General features: G+C 39.0%; 1 protein-coding gene across 2 annotated transcripts in view; it reads right to left on the minus strand.

Annotated features, from left to right (window-relative positions):
- Window positions 1-7,312: 7,312 nt before the first annotated feature.
- Window positions 7,313-16,520, minus strand: part of KCNH8 (potassium voltage-gated channel subfamily H member 8) — a 196,637-nt gene continuing 187,429 nt past the window's right edge. For both annotated transcript variants that reach the window (XM_089532959.1, XM_089532958.1), the window contains 3 exons: window positions 13,647-13,753; window positions 12,345-12,421; window positions 7,313-9,972 (listed from right to left, as the gene is read on the minus strand). In XM_089532959.1, coding sequence (XP_089389085.1) covers window positions 9,265-9,972; window positions 12,345-12,421; window positions 13,647-13,753 — 892 coding nt within the window. In that variant the 3' untranslated portion in view covers window positions 7,313-9,264. The remainder of the gene's footprint in view (window positions 9,973-12,344; window positions 12,422-13,646; window positions 13,754-16,520) is intronic.

A 16,520-nucleotide genomic window follows, 5' to 3' on the forward strand; every position in this document is an offset into this window, starting at 1 on the left:
GTTCGCTCATCTTTTACTTATCTGCATTTCCATGAGTTTGAAAATATTAGAGATAGTACTGATAGTGAGATAGTATCTCATAAGCAGAGTAATTAGTACACATAAGCAAAAGGTGAGCAACAACCAGTCCCAGTCCATACACACTGGGTGTAGTAGGTAAAAAAGCAGACTGAGACACAAAACAGATAGCCCCTTTGCAGCAGCTTCGAGGAGGCTTGGGGTGTGCCATTTAGATGACACATACCCTCAAGTTGGCAGAAAGGTGCCATGAAGCCACCTGCCTGCCCACATGTCTGGCAGATTTGTGATGCTCCAGCGGCGTGGCATTTAGATGCCACACACCGCTGGGCCACCACAAAGCTGTGGGCGGTCGCGGACAAGCCGACATTTTGCCAACTCAAAAAGGAGCGGCTTTCTGCTGCTTTTTTTTTGTGCTGGCAGACAGCCAGATCGGACCCGTGCCGTGCCAATGCGCCTCCCCCTCCCCCCCCCGATCCAGCTTTCTCAGGGGTGGCTTGAAGCTGCCCGTTCAAGCCATCTGTTTTGGCCTTTAGTCTTTGTAAAAACACATGAGATTGGTTTACTTACAGATACAGGTTTCATAACATCTCATGGGGAGAGACTATAAAAAAACAGTCTTCAAACATAGCGTAGGGAGAGAACTGCAGACTACAACAATGAAGATGAAGAAACGTGGGTCAACTGCAGACTGACTGATGTAGGAAGAATGAGGTTTAGCTACGACCAACAGGAAATAACATGAATACATGGTGCGCAACTACTGAATATTAGGCCAGCTATGACTGCCATCTCTAGTATCATGACCATTCGATGTATCTTACCTTATTCCTTCTGCTCTTTTGTACAGCCATGAATGCTGTCTCCACACTGTACAGTAAATAGACCTCTCTTGTCTGCCTAGGAAACATGTGGATGTTGGTGTTAAAGATGGACAAGCATTTTCTTAGCCTTATTTATTCGAGTAAGAAGTTATGAAAATTCAAAGAACCGGAGAGTAAAACTTTTGAATGTGGGAGAGAGAAATTCTGACAAATCTACCCATCCATGGTTGCCATCTCTCTTTCTTTTTCTGACAGGCTTCACATTTGAAAGTACTACATGTCAAGAAGATACAACATGACCATCTGGAAATATATGTACCTATTGAATTTGGGCAGTGCAGATGGGTGAGAATTTAATTTCTCTCTCTTTTTAAAATGAGCTAGAAAATCCTTGAGACTAAAAAAATCATGAAAACAAGGGGAGAGCAAAAGTGAGATCATGTTACACAAGTGTAGTGCTATTGCTCCTAGGGTTTGTAGTTGGTGAAGTCACCTGAGAATTCTAAATAGGACAGAACCATGATAGTTAAAGTGGAATAATAATCCTGTAATAGAGTAGTGTGAATGGGCCCCAGGTTTGTACTGGGGATTATGGCAAATAATGGGTGTTATAAAAGTTTCTCATGAATATACCCTATCTTCAGTTTTAGGATGTGGCATAAATCCAGATGAGTGTTTAAAAACGAGTATCTATTTCTGCAATAATACAATTATATGCTTTCAATTAAATGCTGACATATTGCCCTATGAAGAGTGCTGCAGTTAACTTGGCACTTCGTATTGTTCAGGAGCATCCGCTTTAAATTAATGGTCCATCAGGATGTCAAGAAATCCAGCATTCAAGCACTCAGTGGAAATGATTGACAGCACATGCATTATGAAGGCATAATAATTTTTCAGCCCGAATCTTCATAAAGATGCATGAGAGGAAGTTTGTGTCCTGGAAAAAAAGCTGTTTATTCACTTAAGCTGCAAATCAACAGCAAGTGGTATCTGATGGTTTGGCAACAGATAGTATCTTCAGAAAAGGAACCTTGCATCTATGAGGAATAAACTTGATGATGTGGGCTATTTGGAACAGAGGAAGCAGAAGTATCTTTATTGCATTTATATGTGAAAGCCCCATGAGTCTAATAAGAGCTGCATGTTCAGGATTTAGATGAAGAAAAGTGCACAGGGATCCCCTTCTGACATAGTTTCCTTTCTCATGCCTGTTTTGGCTTTCCTGCTTTCAACCTCTTGAGAAGAAAAGGCACTGAAAGATGGAATCTTTCTCCTTGCCTCTCTCCCTTTTCACTTTGTTATTTTATGACTTCCTTCTTGCAATTCTGGTAACCTCTTTTCAAGACTTACCTGAGTATTTGTTTACTATTCAGAAAAATTTTTGATCCACTGAGTCTACTCTATATGAGATTAGCACTGGATTTAGTTCAGTGTTGGTGTGGGGAGACACTGGTATATACAGTTGGCCCTCTATATCAACAGATTATTTATTCATGGATTCAACCATCTATGGTTTGAAAATATTAATATCTAGATTTTTAAAAACAAAGCTTGATTTTGACATTTTATATAAGAGATACCATTTCTCTTATAAAAACAAAGCTTGATATTGCCATTTTAGATAAGAGATACCATTTTACTATGCTGTTGCATTTAATGGGACTTGAGCATACAGATTCTGGTATACACAAGGGTCCTGAAACCAAACCCCAGCAGATACCAAGGGTGCACTGTACACAAGTCATGTGGCATAATAAATATGCTGTGGCATATGACTACATTATTATTATGGCACAAATGTTTGTAAGTTAGGAGTCCACATCATCCGATGAATGAAATGTTATTCTCATGTGGACAGGTGGCAGTGACACAATAAAATGAGAAGGCATAAAAAGTGAAAAAAGTACAGACAGTGCTGAAGTGCTGAAATACAATGCATCAAGAGGTTCAGTTGTTTCTTCAAAATCTTAAATTGGAATAAAGTGGTGTTGCTTTTTTAAAGATGAACTATGCATGTTGATTGACCATCTCACTTCACAGTTTACAAGTCTCTTCCCCCTTTTTGTTCTTGCCAAAGGGGGGGGGGGGTTGCCTTTGCCTTCCTCTGTGGATGAGAGTATGTGATTTGCTCAAGATCACCCAGTGGGTTCCCATGGCTAAGCCATGGATTAGGTTACCAGAATTTCAAGAAGGAAGTCATAAAATAACATAGTGAAAAGGGAGGGAGGGAGGCCCAATGCCATCAGGCCCGGCCTCGATTAAGAGCCCTCCCTCCAGTCCATATACCTTGGTCCAGGCCTCAGAGGGAGAGAATACTGGACCTGATCCCCTCCCACCCCATCATTCCCTTCTCCTTTTGTGTCATGTCTTTTTAGATTATAAACCTGAGGGCAGGAAACCGTCTGTTATCCCCTCTGTTGTAAGCCACCTGGATTCCCAGTGATTGGGCAGCATATAAATAAATCCTATTATTATTATTATTATTATTATTATTATTATTATTAAGCAGGGTCTCAGACCCTAGTCTCTAGAGTCATAGTCCAACACTCAAACCACTACACCACACTGGTCATGATTTAGTCCCATGGAAATGTATGGTATAAATTACAAGTTAGTCAATAAAAGGTACTTCCAGACAGATTGCTTTGAGCACTAACAATCATGACACAATCTCACTATTTCTCCTTAATGGATTGTCTGTAGTAAGAAGAAAGGCAAAGTGGTGGGAAAGCATGGAAAGATTACAAGTGAAAGATGATGTTGTCCACCCGCTCCATCAGGTGTATGGATGAGGTAGGCCTATTTGGATGCCACTGAACCCAAGTTAGATTTCAGTGTGATTAAAACATGATGAACACTCTTGAGCCAAGCCGCAATGCACAGAGGGAGAATATGACTGTGTAACAAATAAAAAGGAATTGACTGACAAAGAAGGAAGGGAAGGAACAGAGGAAAAAAGAATTATGTAAAGAGAAGTGAAATGAAACACAAAAATCAAGCTCACCTCACTAAGGGGTGAAACAGATGGGCAGAAGGGGTGGCTTGAAGTCACCCCTTCCAAAGACAGATTGCAGCCACGACAAACACATACCACAGCCCAATCTGCCTTGAATGTGGCACTGCCAAAGTTTCTCAAAATCTTTCACTCCTTACTGTGTGCCACCACTGCCACCACTTTGTGACAGTGAAACTCACTCACACAACTATTTTCTCTTTTTGGCACACCCCGAAGCCACTAGGAAGCTGTCTTTTTATCCCACTGCTGCCACCAATATGTGACAGCCAACTCCCTGGCTGCCACCAAAGTGCACACCGAGACCCTCGAACTGGGATCCCTCGCTTGAGTGACTCCCACACTTTTCCTTTACCTATGGGCCACTCTATGGGAAGATAGAGTACTCACTGTTTTGAGTTGTCTGCGCACTAACAGTATTATTAACTCCTGGTGGCGGTTGACTTAATAGTTTCTTAAAATACCTCAAGCGACCACAGGTTGAACCAAAACAAAAGAAAATTTTATTTACAAGATAGTTGGTTATAGTACCTCTCTTCTGGTTGATATTCAGAGTTGATATGATGTTTATGTACTTAAACAGTTACAAAGTATAACAATTCCTTTTACTGTATTTTCCAAGTGGTCCTGGTTCACATAGAACCTTTAGCCTTTCTCTGTCCTTTTTAACCTTTCCAGTAAATTATGACTCCCCTAGTCACTCTTAATTAAACTTCCACCTTGAAATCTCTTAGTTCCAACCTGGGTATTCAAACCCCTTCCAACTGCCCTGTACAGCAGCCACTTTGGCTGTTAAAACCCCTCAGGGTTTAATAGATCTCAAACGCTAACTCAGAGCTCTGTCCATATCTAGTCCCTACCCAATTCCCTATCTAATTCACCACACTCCTCTCTTCATATTTATACATGCTCTTGGGAGTAGCCTCCACCTTTGCTTGGCTAATCTCCCATTGGATGTTGCCAATACTTTGCCCTTTCACCACATTGGCTGAAAAAGGAGCAGCAAAGATCTGCTCCTTTTTCAGCTGGGGAAAAGGCAGCTTTTCCTGACCTGCCACAGCCCCTGGTAGCTTCAGGCCACTCCAGCTGTGTGTGGCATATAAACACTGCACCACTGGAGCACCTTGAAGCTGCCCACATCTGGGCAGCCACCTGACTTCTGGGCGGCTTGAGGGGGCATGGGAGCATGTGCCATATAAATGCTGTGTTCCCAAGCTGCCGAGACAGTGGTTTTAAAGGGCCAACTGTTCCGTCCCTACAACACAAAAATCAAAATAGTATAGAAGGAATAAAGGGGGAAAAGAGAATGAGAACAATTAATACCTCATTTGTTTTATTTTTGTAATGCTTAGTGTAAAATAATGATGTTGCAATAAATTATCCTGGCTGAAAAGCAGTAGGGAGGACAGCTAGGTAGGAGCTGTTTCATGGTTGCTGGTTAGGACAACTCTCAGAAAGACACTCTGAAATGCTCTAATGCCTTTGCTTCTCTTCATAAAGCTGTCTAGTTCAGGTTTCTGCTGCCAGGAAGTGCTGCTCCATTTACAAAGGAGTCAGATCAGCAGTTTCGTTCCACTTTATTGAACAATATCCCCGTCCCCGAAGTCTCAAATAAGTACTGCTGAATAGGTTGGTCTTTTCTTTCCTTGTTCCTACGGAATAGTCTGTATGTTTATTTTTAGCTGAAGACAACTTTAAAATACATTCATTTCCTTAGGTTTGTGGCATTCTCTCTCTCTCTTTTTAGGTGTTTCTAATGAAAGTACCCCTCTCCACAAAAGAGAGCGAGCGAGAGCGACAGAGAGAAACCATGTTATTCTTCACACTCATACTAAGCAATATGAAAGTTATTTCTCCATGGTGCAATCCCATATAATTGTACTAGGTGTATGTATATGGCATCCATCATTGGGGAGACAACTGTGCAAGCCTTTACCACAACTTGGAATAGTTACTCTTTTGATGTCAGCTTCTAGAATGCTTCAGCCAGTATGGGCAACGTTGTTAGAAGATTCTGGGAACTATAATTCAAAAAATAATTTTACCAGCCTCTGACTTTCCCATCTGCTTGGATCTTTCCCAGCAGGAACTCAGGAGAAAGAATTCACAGGAAATTACAATTAGTGGTGTCACAGCCTTCATGACAAAAGAGGTAGTGTTATTGTGTCTACAGATATGCACATAAAATTAAAGAGAGCATAACAATGGTTCACTTGAGCTTTATTTGCTCCATTATGGTACTTGCATTGCCTTTTTTTAAAACCAAACATACAGTACTGGGTCATTGTGCAACAATCCTATTCATTTCTTTCTATATATGTCTTGTTTCTAAAGTGAAGCAAAACATAATAAATATATAGATATATACTTTTGTTATCATCAAAAATAAAATGGCCAGCTATCAGAACACGCCTGCTTCCAACTGCAATGTGCTTATAAGCTGGAAAAAGTAAACATTTATTCAGCCATCTAGAAAACAATCCTTTACCTTCATTTTCAATACTTTGTAAATTTGGGTATCTAATATTGTTTCCTATACTTTTCAATCCATGCGGGGAGATAGATGCAGGAGTAGGAGCTAGGATTATATGTATTTCTATAGTGGCTGTTGCTGGCTTATGCCTGGAAGATAGCTTTATGACTTGGTAACTGACTGTGCTCCCAAGTGGGCAAGTAAAATGTTACCACGGAGACTAGAGAAACCAGCATTCATAGTTCTGTAGAAGACACTGTCTCACTCTACAAATGATAAATAGAAAAAAATTACATGTCAATAAAGAAAAATGAAGTGGTTCCAAAATTAAAATCTGTTTCAATGCAATGGTCATCACGGTGAAAAAAAGACAAGGAGCATACCGTAGCATTCCAGGAGAATCTGTAAAATACAGAGAGTCCTTTCCATGAAAGCTTCTCCTTACCTATATACTAACATCTTTGTTGTAAATCTTAGATTATAAATATGGGAATAGAAAGAACATTTTGAAAATATTTTAAAAAATGATTGAAACACAGGCTTATAAAGTGTCATTAAACCCCGATAAGGGACTCCTAGATGGGAAAGAATCTTTGCAGGTTAGGACTTATTCTGTCTAAAAAAAAAATCATTTTTATACAAGAAAACAGCCATTTCTGTACACAAAATAAGTTTCTTGCATAGAAAACAGCATTTTTTTCTCTGTAGAAAGTAACATTATTTGTAGAAAATAAGTTTCCTACATAGAGCACAGCATTCTTTGTACAGAAAACACTGTTTGTTTGTTTTTTCTGTTCAGGAAACTTGTTTTCTACACAGAAAAGCTGTTTTCTCAGTGAAAAAGCATTCTTTTGTACAGAATAGTTTCTAAATGGCAAGCAATAGTTTTCAACTATTTCCTAACATCAAAGAGAAAAATGTCAAAATTATTTATTTTTGTGAGAATGAGATTTATCATTCCCATGTGTAGCTTGTTAATTAATTTCATTTTGAACTTACCTAGATGGGGAAAAAATGTCTGCAAACCTGTAGCAAAATAATAAGTACTGGAGACTTACAGCAGAGTAAATTTTCTTAAACTCAGTAGGCTTTATATATGATAAAACCTTGGCAGAATCACATTATATGCCATACAATTTGAAATTAAAAGAGCTGTTTCAGTAATTTGAAGAAAACTGATTAAATCTGAGATTGGAAGTTATGTATGTCAAACATAAGACAGGAATTTTGGGGTTGTTTCAGTTAGTACACCTCAGGCTTTAGCTCTGGTTTGGATGCAAAATTGCTTGCTTTGCCCTCCTTTCATTAAGGCCTCATATAAATGACTCTCAGAACTTGACAAGCATAGAAGTATATATTCCCTTGCGGTTCCAAAAAGTTTTCTATATTGGGGTTTCTCTGTATAAAAAAAAGGGGAGCATATTATTTACCAAGCAAACTATAATGCATACCTAGTGTCATGATAACAGATACTGCATATTCAAAATGCACATTGAAATGTCTATGATATAGTAATTGGCCTGTGTATGTCAGATGTTCTACACATCCCAGAAGTTAACTGTTCCGTTTTACAGCATTATAAATTACAATAACATACTTATTTGGATAAATTTACTTATCTATTTTATCACTCCTAATGGTATCCTAATGTACAAAAGTGCAAGTCAATTGATAAATATCTTCTAATTAGTTAATGACTACTCATTCTTTTGCTGGTACAAACAACTTTAAATATTTGCTTTGAAACTTATTTCAGAAATATTTGTTCTCTGGTTTATTTCCAGTTTTCAATTCCCCAGGTTATTTTTTTTTTCTTGGTTGAAGAAGTTACCCCTGAGATTTAGGATTTATGCTCAAACAGTTATCAGACCTTATAAAGGAGAAATAAATAAAGAGAGGATGGAAAAAGTGCTGATGCTGTGCAAAGCATAAATAAGAGCATTGGAGATCATGTTAAGGCAGTACAGCTCACATGATATTTATACAACTATCTGACTTAACATTATAAATGCCGTTTGGGTTTTTTATTCTTTTGTAAATAAAATAGTACTTTAGCCTTTATTTGCATTTTACTGGCAAGAATAAATTCACTGCAAATGACATGCAGAAAGTAGGGAAGAATTTTAAATTAAGAATAGTTTGACCTAATATATAATAGTTTGTACATGGTAGTGCATTAATTTTGAAAACAAGCATTGCTCCAAAAAGAAGGAGAAGGAGGAGGAGGAGAAAGAGGAGACGAAGGAGAGGAGGAGGAGGAGGAGGAGGAGGAGGAGGAGGAGGAGGAGGAGGAGGAGGAGAAAAACAAAATCCTTAGCAGCCTTCTTATAAATATTGTAAATACATACTTCTTAGCAAGTATAGAAAAATAGTGTTTTTGATAAAGTACTCTGATTTACATAACAAAGAACGTGCAACAATTAACCACTCTCTACCAGCTCTATTTGGTTGATTGTCAAGGAGATGACATGCAGTGGTAACTGTCCGTTTGCTTTTGCAACATTGCCATAAATACCAGCAGGAGCCTAGATCATCTGAAGCACACAGTGCTATAGATGTTATCTGGAATCAACAATCAAGCACACAGGGAGGAAAAACCCTCTGTTTCACACAAAGAAGCTCCTCAGTCCTCGTTGCCCAGCTACTTCAGCTCTCTGGAGTTGCAGAGTATCAGAAAAGCCTGTTGAGTCATCCAGTTAAGTTACATTTGTGTCTAAAAGGCTTTTCAATGTGCTTCTTAAACCTGGAAACCTGTTTCTCTTCAAATAACATAGTTAATCCTCTGTCTTTCTGCTGCTCTCCCAACAATTTGAATTTTCAGGTTTACAAATTTCAATGGGTATCCAAGAAAAGGCAAAAATGTCATGCAGTACTGGATAAGCGTACAGCTGGCAGTTGTGGAGCATGCTTACAGTAATGCATCATTATTTCCATTATACATTTATGGCTTTACTATCTTGAAGATCCACTGTGCTTGTCTTAAAATCTAGAGGCAAATCTTCTGAGGTCTGTGCAGATGCTGCTCCTGTGTTTCCTTCCAGGTCCCAAGATCCTGGCAGGTTCTCAAGGCTTAGTGAACTGACTGCTCCCTGACTAAAGCTGCCTTCCTCAGATCTGCTGGGCAGCACAAGGTGTAACGATGTCTCTGATGATGAGCACATGGAAGATGACAGAGTGGCTGAAATAGACTGGAGAGGAGTCAAAGTGGTGTCCGAAGGTGGAGAAGTGCAACTCACTAACTGCAAATGGTCTTTCTGGAGTATATGGTAGTGGGAAGGGGAATATTCGAGGCCTGAAGTATAATAAAATTCACTGTCTGTAGAATTCTGAATATGTGGTTCAGTTCTTTGTGGACTGCTACCTACAGAGGTTGGATCCATGCTCCAGAAGCCAGCTATTGTATTGGAATGACAGAGTTGCGCTTTGGTGCAAGTAACATTTGGAACTTGCCTATGCATGCATGGTGTATGTTTAGTCCAAGTCATTCTAGTCTGCAAGCTGTCCATGCTGGGACTCATGGCTGGGCCATGCACCGCACAGAAATCTGGAGACCTCTGTGTCACCAACAGACTTTCCAGGAGATGCATCACATTCTTCATGTCCTTACTTAACTGGGAGACCTCTTGAGTCAAAGTAGTGACCTGAAATATTAGGAACAGACAGATATATTTACAGATCATAATTCGAAGTTACTTGTGAATGAATATATGGAAGAGAATTTGATTCTGATGACTGTCTCCATTTCACAACTTTTCCTATTTTTCTTATTCCAGCTATAAAATTACTGCAACTACCGTAGTTGCAATTTTCTCATTAAAAGTGTTTTAAATAAAGTAAATAGATTGATTTATTTTCTGTATTGTATTCATGGTTTCGTAGCAATGTATGGCCAAAGTAGCAACATAGTACCTATTTTGTTTTTTGTTCAGTTTAACTGAAAATTAGTGAAGTAAAAGTTTTTCCATAGAAATAAAACAGACCAGCAGAATGAATGAACCTCCCCCTCCCCCCCCCCCCGGTGAAATGTGGTTTGACTGAATAATTTCAGAGCTAAAACCAAAGATAATAAAGGATAGCTAATTTGGAAGGAACCTGAAAACGATTTCTGCATGTTTATCATAGAGTGACATTCCTTTATCCAAAATGCTTATCACAGGTTGACCTCCCTTGTCCAAAATCTGCTGGAGTTTTTCAGATTTTGGAATATTTGCACATGCATAATGAGAGATCCTAGAGGAGGGCCCTAAGTCCAAACATGAAATTCATTTATGTTTCATACATACCTTACACACTTAGCCTGAAGGTAATTTTATACATAATATTTTTTAATAATCTTGTGCATGAATAAAGTTTATGTACATTGAACCATCAGAAATAAAGGTCTGAAATAAACTATCTCAGCCACCCATGTGGGCAATTTTGGATTTGGGAATCTTTTGGAATTCTGGATAAGGGCGACTCAACCTGTATTTATTCAAGGCACCAATAAACAAAGTCCTTGAGGCAGCAAGGTGTTCCCTGGGAAAAGAGATACTTTCATGGGAGTAAACTACATAATGCATGAGCCATATTATAATTTAACAAACATGTTAAGAAATGGCTACATCGCTTTTTAAGGAAAAAACACCCATGACCATTGCTTCAATTTGTAACAGGGTCATGGAGAACAAAAGGAGATTTCATATTTCTTTCCTGTACCATTTGCTCACAAAATTCAAGGTGTCATTTGCTCCAAAACAAGCTATTTGCCACTGTGAAGACAAACAGCAGCTTCAAGGGGCAGTCTACAACCATTTATGGTAGCATTCTTTCACCAAAATCAATGAGGCGACTACAGCAAGTACTCTGCACTGAACATGGGCTAAAGCTAAAAAGAAACATCCTTTTCTAGTCATGTAGCTATAGAAAAAGCAAATGTAGGCAGCAAGTTAAAATTAGCTTCACTTGGCTTCCAGTAGCAGCTAATCGATTTTAGGCTAGATTAGTGTCACTGTACCCACAGAATTAAACCTGTGCAGTTCATCAAACTGATATTAGTGGAAGTAATCTGTAGAAAGCAAGACAAGACCATATGTTACATTTCCAAGGAATACATCAACCAGTACGAAAAAGGAGGAAGATAATAATGAAGTATTTGATTTTCTTTAAACAAAAGGACTCTGATTTAGTTGTGTGACCTGTACAACTCAATCCACTCATTACTACAAATTCAACACATGCTGATGTCACTGGCAAAGGAAATCAACTAGCTATTGAGAACATTTGTTCATCTTTTTCAAGGGTGAATAACGCCCTGAAGATGGGGAGTACACTGAACACCCCTACACCACTTTACTAGAGACATTTGTACAAACTTGGTTTATGCCTAGTGATTGTCAATGCAATCTGTACATTGCAGTCAATGCAATCTGTACATTGCAATCTGTATGTCAAGTACTGTGAATTTAATGAGACTCAGGGGTGAAACAGACATCCCCAAAGGGACATGATGCCGCCCTTGAGAAAGTCAGATTGGGACCGCAGCAACTGCATGCCATGGACCCAATCCATCCAGCTTCTGCCCCAAAGAGGAGTGGAAAAAGTCCACTCCTGTTTGGGGCAGAAAAACACTGCCCCTTCAGTCTAGAGCTGGCTTTTTGAACACCACGACTCCCAAATTGCCCGGATGCCAGCCAGTGTGTAATTGCCGACTCAGCTTCCGGACGACTCAGGTGTGCGTTGTGTCTAAATGCCATCTGTTTCAGCCTTCACTCCAGGTAAATACATATTAAATTGCAGGTGAAATCCTAGTACATTGAAAATGTTTTTGGGGGGAGTTTTTTGGTAGTAGAAGCATGGTCACTTGCACAAATACTGTGGGAGGTGAACACAAATTTTGGAATTAAAATTATCAGGTGCTATCAGTTACAGAAATGTAGATCATCTCACTTTCAGAATGTGGCTGATCGTTGCCATATTTATGCCACAGAGCATTTAGATTAATTTAAAGAAAAGAAAAGAAAGCACTCCATACCTCATTATTAAGTCTGTTGATCTGTTGTTTTGTTTCTTCTGCTTTGATAACCAGCACAGCAGAACCAATTTCATTCTCTGTCAAAATAACAGTATATAATATATAGTCAAGAAAATGTCTATCAAGACAAGCATCTCTTTCACTTGACTGTACATTTAAGATTATTTCCTGGTTTACTTAATGGAGAGAATATCAAACTATGCCAAAACTGGTATCCAAAAATCAAGACACCAATATATCAGCCAACATCCCCTTAGGCTGCATTTGCACTGCATAATTAATGCAGTTTGATTCCGCTTTAACAACTGAGGCTCAGTGCTATGGAATCCTGGGATCTGTAGTTTATTGTGGTACCAGAGCTCTCTGACAAAGAAGACAAAATATTTCACAAAACTACAACTCCCAGATTCATATAACATTGTGCCATGGCAGTTAAAGCCACGTGAAACTGCCTTAATGCTACAGTGCAGATGCAGCCTAAGTGAATTATGATGGTGTAAATCAGAAATGGCTATGCTGCATGGGGAGGCTGCTGGGATGGTTGGCTTTGTGGGGAAGGTAGCATCTGGAGATGTAGCTACAGAGTCATAACTGTACAATACAGATACATCTCACAATGCAAGAGTTTGGCCTGCATTGGAAGAGACTTCTGAACTTGGCATGATTGTATATGTGTGTTTATGTATCTATAGGTACATGTATGTGACCAACATAAGAAAAAGGATGACAGGTGTTTCTTTTTAAAAAATCAAAGTGATTGCTAAAATCCAGATTTCATGAAATCTAGAGCATGGAATGCAATAGTGGTTTCTATCTAATGATTTTTATCAAAATATTTAGCAAGTAGGGATATAATTATAATTTATAATTTATGAAAAATTATAATTGAAAATAATATTCATTATTTCAGTTCTTCCCACTTCCATTTTGATTGGTCTTCTGGTTTTTGGCTTTGGGTTTATGGCTTATTGGGCCCCATATGAACTTGTTTTCACCGAATCCTCACTTCACCATCCCTCTTTGCATGGAGGACACACAAGACTGGGCCTTGGTTAGGGAAATAGCAATGTAAGTATCAGAATCAGTTACCTCACCCAGTAAATGACCAAAAAACAACTTCAACAAATCAGTAACAAATTGTTCTGCTTTTCTTTTCTGCCACTCTTTTGGCAGGATTCTGCTGCACATGGTGATCCAGTTGCATGAACGGATATTTCTCACAGTTTGTGGTCCACAAAGGGCAGCCCTCTTCATAAAGGTGCATTATGAATCATTTGAAAGATGGCTAAATATAGCACTCACCTCTTATGGAAGGAGGTGTTCTGGAATCCTGCCTGAGTTGTTCAGAGCCAAAGTCAAACGTCTGGCTCTCCTCATTGTTGTTACCATCCTCCGTCCCATCAACAATCCTGTTTTGAAAAGAAAACCTCTTCTTTAAACATTCACACAGAAAGCATGCTTCTTTGTTCTTATGCAACAGTGTGCACAATTTAAGAGACAGACAGTGTCTATGATATGAATGTTATCGTTATTTGAACAGAAAATGGGGGAAAGAAAAGAAAAATAAGAAGGCTTTTGTCCCATGGATTCTTTCACAAATGTCAAAAAATCAGAATCAAAAATAATGAGGAAATGATGGAATGATGGAAGCTTCATATGGCCAACTAGTCAGATGATGTGTTAAAAAATACAGTCAAGAGATACTATTTCAAGATATGGAGTAGAGCTTGGAAATGTTGCTTTTTACACTACAAGTCCCAGAATGCCACCAGAGCCACTGACTGGCCTTCCCCTTCTCAATCTTTAGAACTCAGGTTCTGCAAGAAACTATGTTGTGTAGTTTTTCGGCTCCTTTTTCCCAGCAACCCCTCTGCTCCCTCACCTTTGTTTTTTTCATTTGTTGTGGCAATCTAGTGCTTAACAAGAGAAAGTAAAAGGAATAATAAGATACTTCTGAATTCTTACAGTGAGGAGGAAAATTGATGGGACAGGACTTGGGAACCTTGATTTAAATGGGAATTGGATGAACTCTAGAGCTTAAACTAAATCATATTGTGTCTCTGTGACATGAGAAGAAATAATGAAGCAGAGCACCTCTGAACATCTACTGAGCTGAATTGCACATCACTGAGTAAACAGAATTTGCTAACAGGGACCATGGATTCTGAGTCAGGAATTATTTATTTAATTCCTACTCTGTCTTTCTCTTTGGTGCCCTGTTTTCCCATCCTTGGGATTGATGGTGGCTTGCAAAAAATTAAAGCACACGCAGATAAAAATCCACATCATAAAAAAATAATAAACCATCTGTAAAATTTAAAGCAATTTAAAAGCTTACCTTTTTAAAAAAAGGAATTTTAAATTACTTTAACACATTTCGGAAGCTGATTTATTTACAATATGTGTCACTCTAGTCAAACTAAACAGTGTTTGAATTATTGGGCTGATCGAGGGGAATACTTAGAAGATTTTTAGACACACAAGGATTATTTGGGAATTAGTGAGATGGGCAAAATAATATTCAATCTAGTCTACTTTTTCTTGCCAGAAGGAGGATGCAAAGCAGAATTGAGGATAAGCCTTGTTAGGGCATGTAGAATCAGAATTAATAATGCAAACATGCAGAAGACATGCACATAGAACAGGAACGCCACTGGAAGGTCCCTGCTGTGTAGGTCTGGGCATGCTGCAAAGGAAAAATCCTCCCACGCCGAAGCTGCCAGCCAGATATAAAACTGCTGAACTGCCGAGTTTTCACAAAGAGGACTTTAATCTTTGGTTCCAATATTTACAAACAGACTATCAAAGTGCTTTGCCAGACTCCTATCTACAAACACCACCACACTGAGCATTCAGCTCACTCTCTTATATACAGTTCCCCTTTTGGGGTTTTGAGTCCTTCCCTCTCCTTGGTTGTCTCCCAGTTTTCTGTCATCTGACAGCTGTCACTCTGCAGAATTGAAGCCTGCTTGTTTCATCTCCTGCCCCTCTGTCATCAGCTTCCTGTGACTCAAGACTCTCCAAATGTTGAGTCATCCTGTCTGCCACGGGAACATAGGTTACCTTGCCACCTTTGTCTCAGTTCCAGGCTATAGCCACATCTCTGACATTTTCTGTCCAGAGTGCTCTGTACTCTGACAAGCCTGGGCACCACTCCTACTAGAAGAGGAGAAGGAAGGTTATAGCCACATTTATTTTCTTCCGGATTATTGAATTAAATGCCATTAAGTGTTGTGCATTAAGTACCAACCATAGTTTCTCACAGCTTGTCATTCAAACAGGAACAGAAAACTCCTGTTATTTTCCTATTTGGAAATGAAGACAGAAATCTAAAAGGGCTGGTCCCATATCAGAGTGAAATGAGAGGATTATTCCTTCTCGTTTATTTAGGGAGATGTAGGAACACTTAAGCTATCCCACTAGATGAATGCACAGCATAGTAGAGGATAAACTATAGTACTATAATGAGTGTGAGAGAAGGAGGAAACTAACTAAATACATAGACAACCCCCAGGGATGCTGCAACAAACAGATCAATAAAACCTTGCAGATTATAGCAAAATCCTGCTCTACTAGATGAGACAGAGACCTGCATAAAGTCCTTTCCTCCTGACCAGAGGTGAATCCATCACAATTGGAGAATTTACACTCTCATCTCCTGCCTGGACATCACCAATCAAAACTGGAGACTAGATGCCAGGCCCTGAGATCTGGCAACCCTTTGCATGAGAGCTAGTGTTTAGATCACATGAAATCCACACTCATGAGGCTGAGTTTATAAGCAGTCCATCTATTTGTACTCTCCTCATCTCCATGAGTGCTCACAGGATTAAATGTGAAATAACCAAGCTACTTTTTCTTTGTATTTTAATCATAAGTGCTTCAAACTGTATATCTAGACACCAGGAGTGCTAAGAAAATACCAGCTGTGCTAGGTATGTTTTGAATATGCAAAAGAGTGTTACACATAACATTAATTAGAACATGTTGGAACACTAAAGGCCATTTGACTTTAAATAAACAGAGATTTTAACAGACTAGGGCCAGGATTTTCCTGGCCTCTGAGCAAGCAATACAAGCCCCCAGTTACATCCTCCTAAAACTGAAATTGTTTGCTTTTATATCTCCCATAATGCCTATTATTACTGAGGATGTCTCAGCTTGCCTCTTAAAGAG

This window comes from Sceloporus occidentalis, unplaced genomic scaffold, assembly GCF_023333645.1.
Source record: "Sceloporus occidentalis isolate IW3139 unplaced genomic scaffold, rSceOcc1.0.p SCAF_7, whole genome shotgun sequence".
NCBI classification, from domain to species: Eukaryota; Metazoa; Chordata; class Lepidosauria; order Squamata; family Phrynosomatidae; genus Sceloporus; species Sceloporus occidentalis.